Source organism: Lynx canadensis, chromosome A2, assembly GCF_007474595.2.
Source record: "Lynx canadensis isolate LIC74 chromosome A2, mLynCan4.pri.v2, whole genome shotgun sequence".
NCBI classification, from domain to species: domain Eukaryota; kingdom Metazoa; phylum Chordata; class Mammalia; order Carnivora; family Felidae; genus Lynx; species Lynx canadensis.
In genome coordinates this window covers 118,026,109-118,043,565 of record NC_044304.2, presented here as the reverse complement: position 1 = coordinate 118,043,565, position 17,457 = coordinate 118,026,109, and the positions used below count along the sequence as shown (strand labels likewise).

The 17,457-nt window shown below is 38.9% G+C and overlaps 1 protein-coding gene and 1 long non-coding RNA gene across 5 annotated transcripts in view; both read left to right on the top strand.

Annotated features, from left to right (window-relative positions):
• The window catches only part of SKAP2 (src kinase associated phosphoprotein 2), a 184,856-nt gene extending 176,602 nt beyond the window's left edge, over nucleotides 1-8,254 (top strand). The window contains exons 12-13 of one of the 2 annotated variants that reach the window (XM_030308134.2): nucleotides 5,358-5,459; nucleotides 5,814-8,254. In XM_030308134.2, the coding sequence (XP_030163994.1) occupies nucleotides 5,358-5,450 (93 nt within the window). In that variant the 3' untranslated portion in view covers nucleotides 5,451-5,459; nucleotides 5,814-8,254. The remainder of the gene's footprint in view (nucleotides 1-5,357; nucleotides 5,460-5,813) is intronic. The other variant, XM_030308135.1, reaches the window with a different exon arrangement.
• A 2,863-nt stretch (nucleotides 8,255-11,117) lies between these two features.
• Nucleotides 11,118-17,457, top strand: part of LOC115509007 — a 38,730-nt gene continuing 32,390 nt past the window's right edge. For 2 of the 3 annotated variants that reach the window (XR_003967188.1, XR_003967191.1), the window contains exon 1: nucleotides 11,118-12,805. This is a non-coding gene — a long non-coding RNA (uncharacterized LOC115509007). The remainder of the gene's footprint in view (nucleotides 12,806-17,457) is intronic. The other variant, XR_003967189.1, reaches the window with a different exon arrangement.

The following is a 17,457-nucleotide window of genomic DNA, read 5'->3' as shown; positions in this document are numbered from 1 at the left end:
TTGGAGAAAAAGTCACAACAGCTAGGTAACTTGAGTTGGGTGTTGGTTGCTGATTAGGATTTGGGTGAGGAAGGGGAGACGTTCCCTGGGGAGGAGAGCACCGCGTGCAGAAGCAGGAATGGGTGGAAGGTTGGACTGTGTGGACCGGAGCAGTGAGACACTGTTGCCAGCAGGGCAGGAGGGAGCAGAGCTGAGGAGTTTGCAGTTACCGCACCGGGGAGCTGGTGTGAGTTCCCGAGCAGTTCTTGAAACTGACCAAGGCAGTTTCTGGGAAGAACAGAGAGGCAGAGTTGATGCAGTAACCCAGGGTGAGGTGATGAAGGTCTGAACCAGAGTGGCGACAGTTGGAATAGAGACAGGTGGGTAAGCTGGAGAACACTTAACAGAGTCTTGTACAGGTCGGTGAAATATACTGGGTACCGAGGCCACTTTCTACCGAATATGATTTGACCTTTTCTTTGCCTACCAGTATCTTTGACTCATCAGTCTGAATAGCAGTTTTTACTGTGTGGTATTGTGAATGTGGACTGTGTAGAAACTTGAATTAAATGAATCTTGACTCTGGAATATAAACTAAAATTTGTTGTAAGAATTGAATTCCTACTATCAGCTCCTTTGCTTGTCCTGTATCTCTCCTGCTTTAAAAATGGAGTGCACAGTGCAGGGAGGAAAAAAAAATAGTAATTCTTCAAATTAGCGTAATTCAAAGTCACACCTGCGTAGTGAATTATAAAGTAATGAGGTTGATTTCCACAAGCCACTAAGAGACTTGGTGTCTTAAAGCAGGTTCACGGAGGGTGGTGTTCAGGCATCACGGAGGACCTTAGAGAGTGTTAGTGTCAGTTTCCTCATTTATCAGCTTAGGAGATGAAGATTCAAGGAGTTCATGTGTAGATAGTAATAGTGAAACACTGAGGTTGTCAGGTTCCTGTCGTGCACTTTAAGGGATGAAATGATGGATGTAGGAGAAATGAAGGGATTCTTACAAAGTTTCTAACTGGAGATAGTAAAAAGGAAAAGATCCAACAGGTACCCTTGAAGAAAGTAATTCTGTATTTTGCATGGGTATCTGGTTTTCATACTCCTACAATGTTTATGAAAAATCGAGACTATCACAGTGAACAGTTGGAAAACAGCGGTGAAGCCCACGGGCTCGGAAACCTGATGCATTTTACATTTGTGAATAAAATTAACTTCATTTCTGCAAAAGGCTAGTTTCGAAGCACAGATGTATGTTTGGGAGACAGGACACACGCACAGTCTTTCACCCATTGCATTCAAACAGATTGGTAACTAGTGTCTGGAAAGGGGAGTGCATCACAGAATCTTATTAGTGTCTCAAGTTTCTGTTAAGGTGACATTCTTTCACCTCATGGTTTGCAGAAAGCGGATGAACATACTTGAGAAATGAGAATCACGGTGCTGAGAAGGATTTAAGTGAACGCTGGGGCCTTATTTAAGTATTTAAGTGTAAGATAATCAACAGGCAGAGAGCGAAGATTTAGCGAATGAGTAAACATGGGCATATGGCGGCTGTCATGTCAGGTACAGTCGGTTTCACATGATCAAAACGAGCCCTCTCCCCCTGCTTATTACATAATCGCTTTCGTTTGTTGCTTAACAACTATTAGTCGAAGCCTCACATTTTACTACAAAACAAAACAAATAAAAAACTGTTTCAACGGCGTGAAAATGGAAAACAGGGGTGAGAGCACAACCGGGCAGTGCCGCTTTACGATTATTTTCCCGGGTTATTGGGCAAGTTTGGCTTTTTTTTGCTTCCTCGCCTGCCACATTGCCTTTTGCCTGGAAGCCATCCATTTTGCAGATACTGAATTTCTTTTGAGTACTATTTTTATACAGTGAGCATCGCCACACCTCTGGATCTTGATAGCATTAGTACGGGAGGAGAAAGAAGCTTTGTGTTAGTAATTACCTAACATTGTCAGAAGCTGACTGCAGGCCTCTTTCTAGTGATAACAGAATAACCGCATAATGTAGCTTTATAGCACATGATTAATAGAAAATAATTACACGTCCTACAAAGGGATGCAATATTTCTTATAAATTGACTGGAATGGTTTCCTGTAGATTAAAGGACTCTTCATTATTTTATCAGTCCTCCTGAAGCACAGCCACTTGCCTATGTTAGCATTTCAGTTGATGTTAAGAGCCGAGTAGGGTGAGGGATACCAGATGGCAGGCCTTCTCGTACCTGAGATCTCGTGTGCCATAAAGATGCCATGATGTTTCCTAACCTTTCAGAGATTTAGATGGCAGCCTGGAGTGGTTTTTTGTCTCTTTCTTTTTTGTTGTTTAATAACAAGCTAAGGTTTGAGGGTTGTTGATCTTTTTTTTTTTTTTTTAAACGACCCACCCGCGACTTTTAGAACAATACTATAATTAGCACGTGGACGGTAAGACAACATTGTCTGGATTGCATTCTTTCCACTGTAAGTAATACATCATTTGGAATCACATTTATTTGGGAGCGGCAAACAGGGGAGGCAGAGAGGCAGATCTGCTTCTTCAGAAGGAAAGCTCGTAGGATACTGAATCTTGAGGCTCAAGTTTAGAATACCGTACTCCAAAGCATCTTCTTTCCAATTTATAGGCTGCAAATGGTTTAATTGGGATTCATGTTGCTCAAGAGGCTCATACAGAGGATGGTAATGATAAAAGTAAAAGCTTCTGTGTTTGCAATCTTGTCGACATACTCTAATGGCCACAGTGTAAATCCATAAATTTGCCTCCTAGATTTTTACCTCACTGTATTTTATCTTGCCTCTTAATTCCACACAGGAGTGTTCTGTGGAATCCTTTACAAATGTAAAGTAATGAACGTTCTGGTTTTTATTTTTACCCTTTTCTGATTTAAACCTGTGATAGTTTAGAAAACTTTTATGAGCAAATTTCATATGCTTTTGCATTGTTTTAAATTAAGTGAAGCATTTTAAGATAATTTGAGTCTGAAACTTTATTTTTTCCTAGAATGTTACTTGCAAGGGATTTGTTTGCAGCTGCATAAGCCCCTCCCCCCTGTTTTCGAGGGCACTTTCTATTTAATGAATCTGACCAGTGACCATCAGGCAGAATTCTCTCAAGTGTGAAGTGTGTCATTGGTCCTTTGGTGAAATGATGCATTGGAAATCCATTTTCTTAACTTTGGATGTGAGTGAGCTTTTTGAGAATGATGATATGCCCTCAGTTGAGAGTACAGATTATAACCAAAGTGGAATATTATAAAATGACATGAGCATTCTTGTTTTGTATTTGAATTTAAACCTGGAAGCCCAGATTGAGTGCTAGTCTCTGAAAGCCGATTTGGGTCTTAATATGCCCTCTCGTTGAATATGTTCTCTGTCTGCCTGTTGGGGGCGCTGGTTCCCTTGCTCTTTACAAATATTCATTTTTTTTTTTTTTTTAAAGTCTTACATTGACATTGGGTAAGAGCTTTCACACTCAGACCTACCCTGTTAACCATCCACTTTGAAATCTTACAGTGTAGGCCTTTTGCCTCTGGAAGGTTAAATACATTTGTTTTGTTAAGCATTAGGCTCTAATTGTATTCATTGCCTTAAAAATTGAAAAGGGCAGTTTTATTAGGTTCCTATTAAGATATAATGGTTGCTAATCATAGCTTTCAGTAAGTTGGTGTTTTCTTCTGATAAATATATCCCATGTAGATTATAGTCATTATCACTAAGTTCGGGCATCAGACTATTTTCATTGCTTTTAGATAGTTTTATCCACTAAATTCACACTATCGTTGAACTTTTAAACTTAAAACCTTGAGCCCTCCGTCTTCATTAACCAGAGCTGTGACCTCTTGAGAATAAGTACAGGGTTAGCCTTACCCCCCCATCTCATATTTTCCTTCCACCTTTTTCTTCCAATAAACCTAATTCTTGTACAACCCACTGTTTAAAAAGCACATAGAGGTTTTAATCCTGTGTTCTATCGATAGACCACATTATCAATACACACATGCTAATGTTTTTACATTTGTATTGAAGAATTGTATGATTTTCCTTTCAGCTGGTCAATAGCATACTAATCAATACAAATGTGAAGTCTGTGCTAGTCTGAATATTCCCTCCCCACCTGTAACTCAATATGCATATGCACATTTATCTAGGACTCAGATGTTGGAAAATCATAGCCTATTGAATTACTTTGGGGATTGATTTTAAAAATTTATCTTCCATGAAAAATTAAATTTGGGTCCTACAATGCTTTTGCCGAGTATTGCTTTTGGAAGATATTATTCTTGAAACTTGTAATTCATTTTACTTTGTTTGTATCTCACTAAACATAAATAAATTTGAGATAAAAATACATTAGTCAATCTGGCAGACATATGAGACCAGTTACAGAGTGTTCGTAATGCTTAAAGCAGTGTCGTATCTGTCAGTGGAGGCAAAGGGGAGAAACGCAGGTACAGGTTTATCTCACGTTGCAAAGTAAACGCAGAAGTGACTCATCAATCACTCTTTTTTTACAGCTAGATGAATATTTTGCCTTTATAACTTGAGATCCTTTATTTCTTATTGATCTTCTACTGTAAGGGTGACTCTAACACCACCTTTAAATTCCTGCCACCCATCCTTTATCTAATGAAGTTTATGATTAGTTGAAAGCAATAACAAATGCCTTAGGGAAGCTTTTTAAAAGAAGCCTTTGAAAATTATTTTGTAAAACAAATATTTGCGGATATTATTAGTGTTTTCTTATTCTTTCATTTGTCTGTTTAAAATGTCTATACACACGTATTAGATTTTTCTTAAGAGGAGGCGTAGCTCTACATTCTAAATAATCTTTAGTCATATGAGTTTAGTAGGAATTAGTTTATTGTGAAAAAGTAATTCTTTCCTTGCTAGATGATAAGCTTCTTGAAGGCAAAGATAGTATCCCAAGGATCTTGGCTATAACCCTGTAGCATCTAGAGCTGGTGTTTGCGTAGAAAAGTTGTCTCCCAGGCCACGAGTGTGCTTGCCTGTGCGTGCATGCGTCTGTGTGTGTGTCTGTGTGTGGGGGGGGGGGGGGGAGAAGGGAAATGGGCCCAGGGAACTGACTTCCTCATGTAGTTTCATTTGCTAAGTTCTTATCCCAAGTGACTGTTTCTGTGTTCTGTACGGAGTCATAAACAGGCTTTGTCTTATACGTTAATTTAAATCTTTGCCTAACAGCATTTTTAAGTGTCCAGAAACAAACAAAAAAAAGATTAAAATGTTTCAATTTGCAGCTCAAGCTCTTGTAAGTTTATAAAAAGAAATAACATTTCTAAGAAGTTGCATATAAACGACATTGTATTTATACCAGTCTAAAGGTTAATATTGCATATTGTTTTCAATTAGGAATACAATAGATATGGCTGGTGGGTAGGAGAAATGAAGGGAGCCATTGGCTTGGTGCCGAAAGCCTACATAATGGAGATGTATGATATTTGAGAGTCCTGGGTAAGTACATTTTAATCCAATATTCTGTAATAGCTCATATGTTCTCTTGGTCTCTGCATTATGAGTCTTTGCCTTTTAAAAAGTCTTTGTAGTTTTCTGATAGCACCAAGATCATGCCTCCCCCATCATCATCATCATCTTTTTTTTTTTTAAATCAGGTTTAATTTTTAAATAACTTCATAGAATTTACTTTGGAAATAGATTTATTTAGAGAAAGTCCCTTTGCTAACAACTGGATGTTTTCCCAAACCTTCTCCTCTTTAGTAAAGTATCACTTTTTACGGCCTTTCTGAGGAGCTGAGTTGACAAAATGTTCATTTTTCCCTGGCTAAAAATGTAATTTTTTTTTCTAAGCAGGAAAAATCAACATTTCAACTGAAGAAAAAAATTAAGCTGCAACTTTCCCTTTCTGCCTGCAGAAAAGGAAGATTCTTCTGCTAGTCAGTAAATGCTTTGGATTTAGAATCATCTCGAAAGCCTGCGTGGCAGCTCATAACCTTTTTGTGTTTTATTGAACGTTTGTCTTTAACTGTTATTTTATGCATTCATTATAATATTCCTCTGATGTGAAATTAAATAAAGAATATTAATGTAAATTAGATGCAGGCAGGAAACTTGTACCTGTTGCTATTTTGCTAAGAAATAAATGTAGTTTTTATTTACTCATTTGATTTGTGTGAAGAATTCAGCATAATTTGCTATGTACTGCACAGTCCCTGCTACTTTCATTATGGGTTGAATTCCTCTTTGTGTTGAATGTCAATTATATTTTAGAGTGTAATACGTAATTTCATAGAAATTTGAATTGAGTATATCATGCCAACTTCTGGTAGATGCTATCTAAAGAATGTGGCTTTGTTAACCATCTTAGTACTTATCTTTCACACAGTAGTAACATATTTTCATGAAAGAATCTTACTGATTGGCAAGTTTCCTTCGTGTTAAATATAGCCACAAGAAAGAAAAGATGACAGGCTTCCCGATGGCAGTGCACGGACACCTGTGACACATGCGGACCAGAACCACGGTCCATGCCGAGCCCTTTCTCAATAACAAACATCCTGATTAGATGACGGACTTGCCAACGTTTTCCACCACCGTTCTGTATTTAAATGGAATAAAATAAAAAATTCATAAGAAAGCCCATTCTGTGTAATACAATGGCCTAAAGAGTCTCCGTATGTAGTTTCAAAGTAAGGAGACCTAACGGAGCGCTGCCTTATCCTGCCCGATCACTGCTGTGCTGTTAAAGTCCCAGCACAGAACAGTAGAACCCCAGATCTGAGTCTCTCTGAGTCTCACACTTCTCAGAGCAGTGAAAGGAAAAGGAAGGGCTCAGAGAGGAGAGCATAGAAATCATGGTGGGAACACATACCAACAGGCGAGTGGAAAGGTAGGGTTAGCCGACACTGGAGGTCTATGTTGTGCGGCCGGAGCAAGATTTGTGGAACGATTACATTACCTTTCCATGTATATTTGAAATCAAGGGTATTATTTTAAATGCCAACAAGGTAGCAGTGTGGCCTTGATACACATCAAAATGTCCTGCTGATTGGATAATTATTTGATGTGGATAGACTCATGTAATTTTGAATCATTGATTGGGGGGTACCACCTTTGTTGAACTCTTCAGATGTTTGTTTTATAAAGGTAAAGATGCTAACCATGAATGAATTGAAACCCCCCTTTATTTATATAAAACTATTTATGAGCAATATTTCAGAGCTTAAATTTAACGTTATCTTCTCAATACTGTGATCATCAGATTTCAAATGTGATGAAGTCTATGTTTTAGTTTTAGGGATTGTGGGTCTAGTCTAGTTTACATAAATTAGACGTTGTCAAGTTAAAGCTTTCGGAAATGAATTTGTGCACTCGTTAATCTGCTCCTAATAGAGATCCGTTGGAGCAGGTTGAAATCATCTCAGCATAGATGAGACAACTGGAGACAAATTTAGTGGTCTGCTTTTCAAAGCCTGAGAGATGACAAGCAAAAGCAGTCGTGGGTTTCCCCTGAAAATGTAATTTTGGTAATGGATACAGGTTTCATGCTTCTGGTTGAAGGGAAGATTTTCCTGCTCGGCCAGTAGGTGGCAGCAGCTTTTCATCACATACCAAAGCACTGGGCAGCCCCTCCCCCACTCGGGCACAAACTGGAGCTGAACGTAAAGCATGTAAAAGAGTTTTGCCTCCTTTTACAGTTAATCCAGGAGAGGGAGTCCTTTGCCAACTGATGACCAACAATTCCAAGCTAGATAGTCTCTGTGAATGGTGACAATACAGAAATAAAGTGTTAACTTTTGTCCAGAGCCGCTCTGGCCTTTGTTCTTGTTTAACTTGAATATAGGTGGGAGATAGGAAGGGAAGCGAAAGATTTAAAATTAGAGTGATAAGAAAAATAATCATTACTTTCAATGCATGACTCCTTTGTATTCATTTGGCAAAATCATTTGTATACTACCAGGGAGAAAGTTTTCTTTACACCCTTGACAATATATCACACTCTCTTCAAGATCATAATAATATCATTAATGTGAATTTAAACAACATGGCTTGTTAGAAAATATGCTAATTGCTATGTTCTCATTATGTTTGCTTAGCTTTTATTTGTTTTTCTATGAACAGTTAGAGAGCTAATTTTTTTCAAAGGTGATTGTAAGTCATATTTTATATAGCATTTTGCTTGATTATTTGCTCTGTACTGAATTTGTACTCTATTGCCATTAGATCTTACAATAATGTTCCACTCTGCAAATTTTTAAGGTTCAAATAAAGTTTAATTGTTTGCAAACTGTTATGATGCTAATAATTCAACAGCCTGCTGTGTTACTAATGAAATTACTTTGTTATGATTAATTTGGAAAATAGTGTGTTGATTGTAGTAATTAAGCACAACAAGGTGAAGTAAATGATTCTAATGCCATCTGGCCTCCAAACTGAATGAAGAAATGAAATAGAGCTGTCATCTGAATTTATTCAAAGAAGTAAGGATAATACAAATGACTTTCATTGCTATAGGATTTACACTTAACCACAGCTCACTCCATTCTGTTTTTGCCACTTTGTTGCATGTGACCCTTTCTCTTATGAAAAACGTCGCTTAGCCTCGTAATTGTTCTGAATACTTTATATTATTTTCAGTTGACTATTTTTACCTTGTGTTCATTTAATTACAGATAATTACATAAAGTATCGTAGGACCATAGAAAATTACTTTTCAGCCATCTGTAAGTGAAATCTATGCATGTGGGAGGTGGGTTGCTATCAGTGTGGAGATAGGATGAAGAGTGGAGATTTCATTCAGTTGTTCCTAAAATGTTTCCAGTTAAGATTCCCCCATAGTTCGAATGATTTCTAATTTCCTGTAATTTCTCCTGCCTAAACTATTGCTGTTCACGTCATAGAGGCTGGTACCTTCCAGGGTCATGATTAAATGCAGAACCCAGAACTGAGTTCTATAATAGAGATCCAGAATTGCATTTCAGCCACCATAGGGAAACTGTCCTTAGCATACGTGTGGTCTAAAAGTTTGAACTTCACCAGTGAGACCGAGCAAAGTGTTGCAAAAATTTCTAACTCAAGAAAGAGTACCTCTAAAATGTGGATAAATCGGTTGTTTGTATTTCAGTTGAATAGAATTATAGACACAATCTGTATAGAAATCACTTTTACGTCTCTTGAGTCGTAAGAGAGTCTCGTCTCAAGAGAGTCGAGAGTATTGAAAAGCTACAGGGTAAAGAAGGAGGTGTTAGAGATTAAAACATGGTCAAGCCATAGAAAACTTGACTCAGAGGTCGAAGGAATATAATTAGTATCCGTAACATAAAAACATTTGTTAAAATGGCTTAGTTTGTGACTCAAATCCCGAGTATTCCAAAATACAGAGAAACAAATAGCGTATTATTAAAGTATCTTTCTACCAACTTAACCTACACTCAAATGCGTAATTTAAACAGTTTATTCTCTGGTGTGGGAACAAGGGATGTCTAGACATCCGCAGCTTCAGCCTACATATACCGGTCCCCACCTTCTAGCTGAGTTCTAGAATAGCCGTTAGAACCCCTGATTGTATAACATTTTGCAGGGATGAGGTAACTACTCAGAAAATTATATGGTCACAGTAACATGGAATGACATTTCATTAACGCCAGGTTTGAAGAGCTTTTTCTTTTTTTCCCTAGTAGAATCTGCTCTATCATTAGTTGGACACAAACCCAGGATTTATTGCCAGCATGGTACTTCAGAGTATATGGTGTGTGTCCAGTAAATATTTGTTAATTAACTGATTTGGCAACCTACCGTTCTCTCAAGACTTGAGATTTAAGAAGACAAGAGCCTGACTTCTCCACCTCGTAGAGAAAATGCCTCCATCAGTTAATATTTCAGCTTTCTGACCGACAACATTCTCTCCATCAAAAGATCAGTCCCTTTTACTGAGTCTTTAAAAGTAGTTTCACTGTCCCCATAACACTATCAACAAGTGGACTGGATTTGATCGGTGGCAACAGAATTGAGGGAGATGGTAAAAAACAAAGTTGAGTGTGGCCGCTCGTCTTCAGAGGTTTCCTGCCTGCCTTTGCTGTTCGTCGTAACTCTTTTAAAGAAGGCACAGCCGACCCAGGCAGCGTGGGGCAAGTGATCTAGTTTCACTTTCCATTACATTCCGAATGGCAGCTGGCTTGGATTCCACCTGGCCGACGTCAGAGAGGCCTTCTGACCTTGGAAGCTGTGGCCTTGAATGGATCAAAAAGGAATTTCGGAAAGCGGGAAGTTGCACTGTGGTTGCCCAATCCAACCATAACTTATTTTTCTGGTCTTCTTTTTTTGTTTTTTGTTTTTTTAATCTTTTCTCCCTATTTCTTGTATTATTACGTCAACTGGAATGCTTTGACTCCCCGAGATGAAAGGAACCATAAATGTGGAAAGTAGCCTTAGTCATACCAGTGCCCAGGTTAGGTCTGTGATGGTGGGAAGGAGGTGGGAAGCTCAGCAAGTCAACTTGTGAATATTGGCAAAGGTGAAAATAGAAATCGTCTCAAATGCCCACTTCTTATTTATTTATTTATTTATTTTAAGAGAGAGAGACAATCCCAAGCAGGCTCCACACTGTCAGCACAGGGCCCAACGTGGGACTTGAACCCGTGAGATCGTGACCTGAGCCGAAACCGAGAGTCGGACACTTAACCAACTGAGCCACCCAGGGGCCCCTCAAATGCCCATTCCTTAGGCGCTTTTCTTGACACTGAAACTTTGGAAAGTGTTTTCCTGGGTTACTGTCTTCTCCCTTTTCACTTTTTTCAATGTCCATTGCTCAGAGAGGTAACAGAGAACAGCACTCGTCTACTTTCTGTTTATTGGCCTCAACTTCGTAATATAAACGTATCACTCCTGCTAGCGCGAAAGCAGGTGCCATTTGGTAGCTTGAGTGGCAGTTTGCGCCAAGTGTCCTTTTCTCCGAGGAGAAAATTCCTGACAGCAACGTACCCCAATTAAAATTGACTGCTTTAGGGGCGCCTGGGTGGCTCAGTCGGTTAAGCGTCCGACTTCGGCTCAGGTCGTGATCTCACAGTTGGCGGGTCTGAGCCCCGCATCATCGGGCTCCGGGCTGACAGCCCAGAGCCTGGAGCCTGCTTCGGACTCTGTGTCTCCCTCTCTCTCTGCCCCTCCCTCGCTCACGCTCTCTCTTTCTCTCTCAAAAATAAACATTTAAAAAAATTTAAAAATGACTACGTTAGAGAAGGAGAAAGTTCCAACAAACGAGCAGATGGCCACATGCTGGCCCCTCTTCCCAGCCCTCTCTGGAGTCCATTTAGCAAACCTCGTGCTCTTTAACTATCATGTCGAAGTAATAACAATTTGATGAGCAATAACAATAGCCAGCAGTAACTGTTTACTATTTGTCTTGCTCTGTACTTTGCATTGAACCCTTCTAGCAACGCTATGAGGTAAGATCTGTTGTTTATTCCCATTTTCCTGATTAGGAAACTGAGCATAAGTAATTTGTCCCAACGTCCAGAGTAGGAAGTTACCGGCCTCCCTCCCTTAAATGCAGCAACATTCTGCTTCCCAGTACTGTGACAAATTCAAACCAAATGCATAATTCTAGCATATAGTAGGCACTCAATAAAAGCATATTGACTACTGACGATGGCACCATTCTTATGTATGAAGTAGTCTGGAGCATGTGAAAAGTTCAAGAATTGATCATCAGACAGCAGAATTTGCCTCATTTAGTAGTTGAAGCAGCCCATGGTGACTGTATCAAATCTGAAGCAGCTAATCCACAATGAAGGAGAAACTTTAACACAGGAATATTTCTATCCTTGAACTTCCAGTCTGGCTGAAAATAGTCAAGGCAGCAGAGAGCCGAGAGAGGACACCAGGCCAAAGGGACGAGCCTCTAACAACCTTTTCTCATCCTCTCTACCTCTTCAAAAGAAATGCCCAAGGCAACTGACCAGCCAGGAAAGCCTTAGAAAAGTCTTTAAAGTGGCTGCTCTGTCTCAAATAGTTAAGTAGTTTTAATTAGTTGTGTGTGTGTGGGGGGGGGGGGGGGGGGGGGGGGGAGGGTGGTAAATGGATCTTTATTTTTTTCAGTTTAAAGGATTATTATTAACTGTTCAGCCCTTTTACAATCAATAAACAAACTTCATTATAAAACTTGTATAATTTTGTAGCTTTTATTGGTCTTTCCGACTCTAAGTAAGAGGTCTTATTTCTTGGGCACCTACGTGGTACCTTGTACAGGGCTCCAAAAAGTCTTCTGTTTTGTTGTTTGAACAGATGCTTTGAAAGAAAAAGAAAAAAAAAACCTTTTTGTATGTCAGGGATTGGAAGCTAGCAGGGCTGGGGGAATAGGAGATAAGTTAAGACTAACATCCGTTTTAGGGCTTTGCGGTTTCGCCAGAGGAGGGGTAAGATTGAGCCCTTTTATAGTCGAGTACATCCTGCACCATTGGCTGTCTCGTAGCCCAAAAAAGGTGAACTGAAGTTCAGTTTCCAAGGGGTGTTTCATTGTATCGGCTACTCTGAAATGTTTCCATGCCTAGTACTCAGGACAGGGAGCAATGGACTTTGCATTGTCTTGCTCGCCAGCTGCCCACCAAGTGGATCGAGTTGGTGTAATATAACCTGTCCCATCCAGGCAGATATGTGATTCACTCCTAATTCCCAGTTCAAACCCTTGTGGTCCGCCCTTCGTTCATCTTCCTCCACTTTCCTCCTCTTCCTCAGACTCTCCCAAGGAGCTCCGTCCTATGAGGCATCATGTGTGGAATTCTTTACCACTCTACGGAGTTATTAATATCAGCCGTGTTCTCTGCTTTCCGTGAACCTGCAAAAGCAAGGTATATAACTGTGTGTCTATCCCGTTAACGTATGTCCTGCATTGAGAAATTGAAACGTAGCTATCTTGTGAGTGTGTGTTGTTGCCTCCTGTTGCTTTGCCTCAGTCGGTCAGCGTATTTACTTTATTCTTTATTATCATCTCAGGACTTGCTATTTCTCTTCCTATCTAATTAAATGATTCCATTTTGAATAATTACATTTAAGTGCCAACAGTGTGCTAGGGGCATTTCAAACAGCATTGTCGCAGTCTTTTCCAAGAAAACTCAGGGTCTAAATAAAATAGACAGGACATAAACTCAGGGAAGGAGAACAGCCCCAGGTAGCCTTACCTTTGTGCAGTCCTTAGCAGTTTAAATCATTAGCAGTGTCCTAAGTCATTTAAAAAAAAAAAAAAAAGGCTCTCTGATTTTGTTAAATCTGAACCTAGGAGACTATCTTGAATATAAGCTGGGAGTAACACACACACACACGCACACGTGCACACACACCCTGGAATGAATCTCTCTATCTTTCTATCTAATTTTTTAAAGTGTACAGTTGGGAAGGTAGGCGAGAGGGTTTCAGTGTTGGTTCAGACGAAAAGATTGATTTCTGGAGACTTTCTGGAATGCTTGTACCTACTGAATTAAGTGTGTGGGGAACCAAACCCAAAATATTAGGTGTGTGAATGATGTGACTATCTTTTAGAGTTGCTGCCAGTTATGGTAAAACATCATTCAGAAAGCCGAGTGGCCCCCTACCCCTTTAGGGAAAAAGACTCTGGGGCGCCTGGGTGGCGGAGTTCGTTAAGTGTCCAACTTCGACTCGGGTCGTGATCTCGCGGTCTGTGAGTTCGAGCCCCTCATTGGTCTCTGTGCTGACAGCTTGGAGCCTGGAACCTGCTTCTGATTCTGTGTCTGCCTCTCTCTCTGCCCCTTCTTCATGCTCTCTCTCTCTCTCTCTCTCTCTCTCTCTCAAAAATAAATAAGCATTAAAAAAAATTAGAGGCAAAAAGACCCTTTTCTTTCAGTTGGGGACAGAGTTGCACCAGCCGAGCATGGGTAATAGGAAGACCATTAGAATCGGGGTCAAAATTCTAGTTTCGGTTCTCGAATGCACTGTGCCCTAGAATAAGTTTCCTCACCTGCAAATACCAGCAGCACTGTTCTTTCTTCCTCCCAGGGTGTAGTTGGGCTCAAGTGAGGTTATATTTGGAGGTGACTTGACAGACCAATGACAGCGTTAAATAGGGCTTTCCTGTGTTGGAGGTTTGAGAACTGAAATGAAGCAATGGGTCAAAATAAAAATGTCTCCTTCCCACCAAAAGCAAGCGAGGGGAAACAATTGTAGCACTCAGCCCTGGCTGTGCTGCTGTTTGGGATAATGTTCGTGGGCAGCTGCTTTTATTATTTTACGGAGAGAATTAACACGAACCATCCTCAGGGAGTTTGGGATTGAATTCTCCTGTAATCCTAAATGCATTTTTTGAATCAAGCCACTGTTTGTCCAAGCTATGGTTACTTTCTGTTAATCGGGGTTTCAATAACAGAGATGTTAACTTCCATCTGGAAAATGTCAAACTAAACTTTTCTTTTGGTATTAAAAAACCATCAATCTGAATAATAGGTTTTAGGTGTGTGTTGTTCATAGTTGGTTGGACTTAACTTAGCCTTTGAATGTTGTTTTGTAACAAATACTCTAAGGAACATTTTGGTACAGGTTCCTTTTGACCAATATCTACTCTCTTTATGAACCGTGTCTTCCAGATGGGGTAGCATTGATGGTTCACCTGTGAATACGCACTTTGGAGTTAAACATTTTCTTCAGGTGCATATCTAGGAATGAGACCATCCGGTTTGATCAAATTAGGCTTGTAGAGTAGCACTAGTCTCAGGGTGAAGTTTGTGAAAATATGGGACTGGAGATCAGGGCAAACTGGAATCTTATTACATGTAACCTTCATGCTTTAATGTTATAACTTTAGGCAAAGCTAATAAAAAATGCAAAGGACTCTTAAATAATTTAAATTATCTAAAAAATTGAGCATATTCCTTCAAATAATAATGGCTTTCATGATCTGATTTTTTAAAAATTCATTTCTCATATCTTGAATTACTTAGAAGTGTAGATATCAAAGTAAGTTTGAGTTTATTTAAGATTATTAAATATATTTGTTATCATACAGCGTCAGAGACGATTCCATTTTTTTAGCCTAGCGGTGATCATGTATAATGTTATGCAGTATAGAATTCCAGCAACATATCCAATAATGCCATTATAGCATAGAATTAATTTTTAGCACTTCTCTTTAAGATAGTGCTCTACAATGTGATTCCTTGATTACTTTGAACCATTATTCAATTCCATTAACTTTAAAAATAGTCGCATTGTATACCTGTTCCTATCTGCTTTCTAAAATAAATGCTTCTCTTATCATCGTAAGCTTTACTGGGAAAGTCTTCCTGTCATAATGTACTTTCATGACTATTTTGGTCAAGGAAAAGAGTTGGGTATACAATGAACTGTGGTAATTGTGATTAAAATAAGTCAGATCATTCTGAAAACTCTTCCTCCTCTTCCTAAATAATTATAATAGAGATTTTTTGCTTGCTAGCACACCGTCCTTTGCTGCTTCTGGTGCTGTGGCAGATAGCAATAAATAGTGTATATTGATTACTACTTAATTCTAATGGAAGTATACTAAGGCTCGCAACACATTATAGCTTAGCATTTAGTGCTAAGTTTTTAAACAGTTTTTAAAATTTAAAAATTGATAGAATTGCCCCGAATATGCTTTGGTTATTGGATTCGGATCATGCTATAAAATTATTCTCATTTCCTACCTTTTCTAAAGATTATTTTGTTCACAATTTATTTTCCTGGTACTTCATTGCTATTTTTGCCTAACTGAAGATGTGTCATTTCCATTTGAGCTCGGTTTGAAAATTACGAGCCCCGTATTAGAGCAACACGTTTGAGATCAGTACAGAAGCACAAAAAATTAACGGACGAGAGCCATGTAGAGATTTTAAATTTAGTAAAAGTATTCAAATGTGCAATTTTAATCCATTAATCTGATTTGAGACTCCTTTTAAAAGAAATATTTCTCCCTTAACGAGGTTTTCTCATTTAAAACATATTGAGAGGACAAGCCTCTCGCCTAAAATAAATACTGGGTTTTGTTTTGTTTTGTTTTGTTTTTTGAAGAAAAAGGCGAGGGGAGAGCTTCCCTAATACTGGGCTATAATTCATTCTTAGTCAAAACCAGATTGCCATTTACATACTAGGTATTAAAAGCTAGTTGTAGTCATTAAAGGTGGTCTCTCTAATGCTTTGCATTAAGATATTCAATACAAGATTTATTTTCGAGCTATTTCAGGGCCACGAGGGAAGTTGTTTTCTTTATGAAGGGAATTCTGTATTTTACTTCATTATTTGTAGCCCTTTTTTTTCTTTTTCTTTTTCTTTTTTTTTTGGTAAATATAAAACAGAGAAGGGGAGAAGGGGAGGTGGTTGTTTCTTTGAATCTGAATACAGTCTGTCTTCTTAATGAACCTGCAGCAGTACCCAGAAAACAGCTCCCTGCAAATAAACATGCTAGAAGTGATTTAGCCACAATGTCCAGACTGTGTAAACATCTAATTATTACAATAAAATTGTCAATAAATTTACATTACTGCTCCCTTTTCAAACGTTAACCAACTTTTTCTTCGCTTGATAAAAGAGCATAAATTGTATTTTTTATGTGTTGGTGTTTTTGTTTTCATTACACTTCTTGCTGCACTGTAGACAAAAGACCGCAAACCTTAATGCCCTGAGTTATTCCTGGATGGAGAACACTCCTACAGTTGTTTATTAACGTAATGTGCTGTGTTTCCTTTCACAGGGACACGGCCTCAGCGGCTTCACAATCTGATCTTTAGTCACGGCATTTAAAAAAAAAAAAAAAAAGCCATAAAGCTGGTATTGTGGTCGCTGCCGCTTTAAGAGAGACACAAAGAATTAAGGCCTCTTATATTCCACTATTAGAATGGGAATTTAAGTTACATTAGAAGCACAAGATAAAATGGTAAAATGCAATAATTTCCTTTAACAAAGATTACGTCCAGTTTTCAGAATTATGATATCATGTTGAACATAATTGTGGAAGAACCCCCCCCACCCCGTATTTCTTATATAACTGGTACATTAACATTAGAAAAGCAGAGTGATATTGAATTCTAATGAGGTCTGGCCTATATGCTCTGCTAGGAGAAGAATGAGGATAATTCATTTGTATTCTACAAAGCGCTCGGAAATCCACGCACATCCCTGTGGCTTCAGTGCGTGGTGCTGATCGTCTGTTCCTCCCGGGGAGGGGGTGGGATTCATTGCTTTGAACAGCATCTGAGCTGGGGAAGATAGTTAACCACTTTCCTGCGAGCTGTTGTTTCCTAATGACTATTTAATATGGTTGCTCTGTATCTGCATTTGCTTTACCTGTTCTCTCCGAGGGTCTTAAAAATTGCCACGCTTATTCTGTTGGTGACAGTGCACCTCCGTAAAAAGCCAAACAAAGAAAGCGGAATGAAATTCAGCAGGGTAAATGTGACTTCCCCATCCTCAGTAAACATGTCGCTTTTAAGTAAACAATGAGATGACAGTGAGGTATTTGTTCATTAAAAAAAAAAAA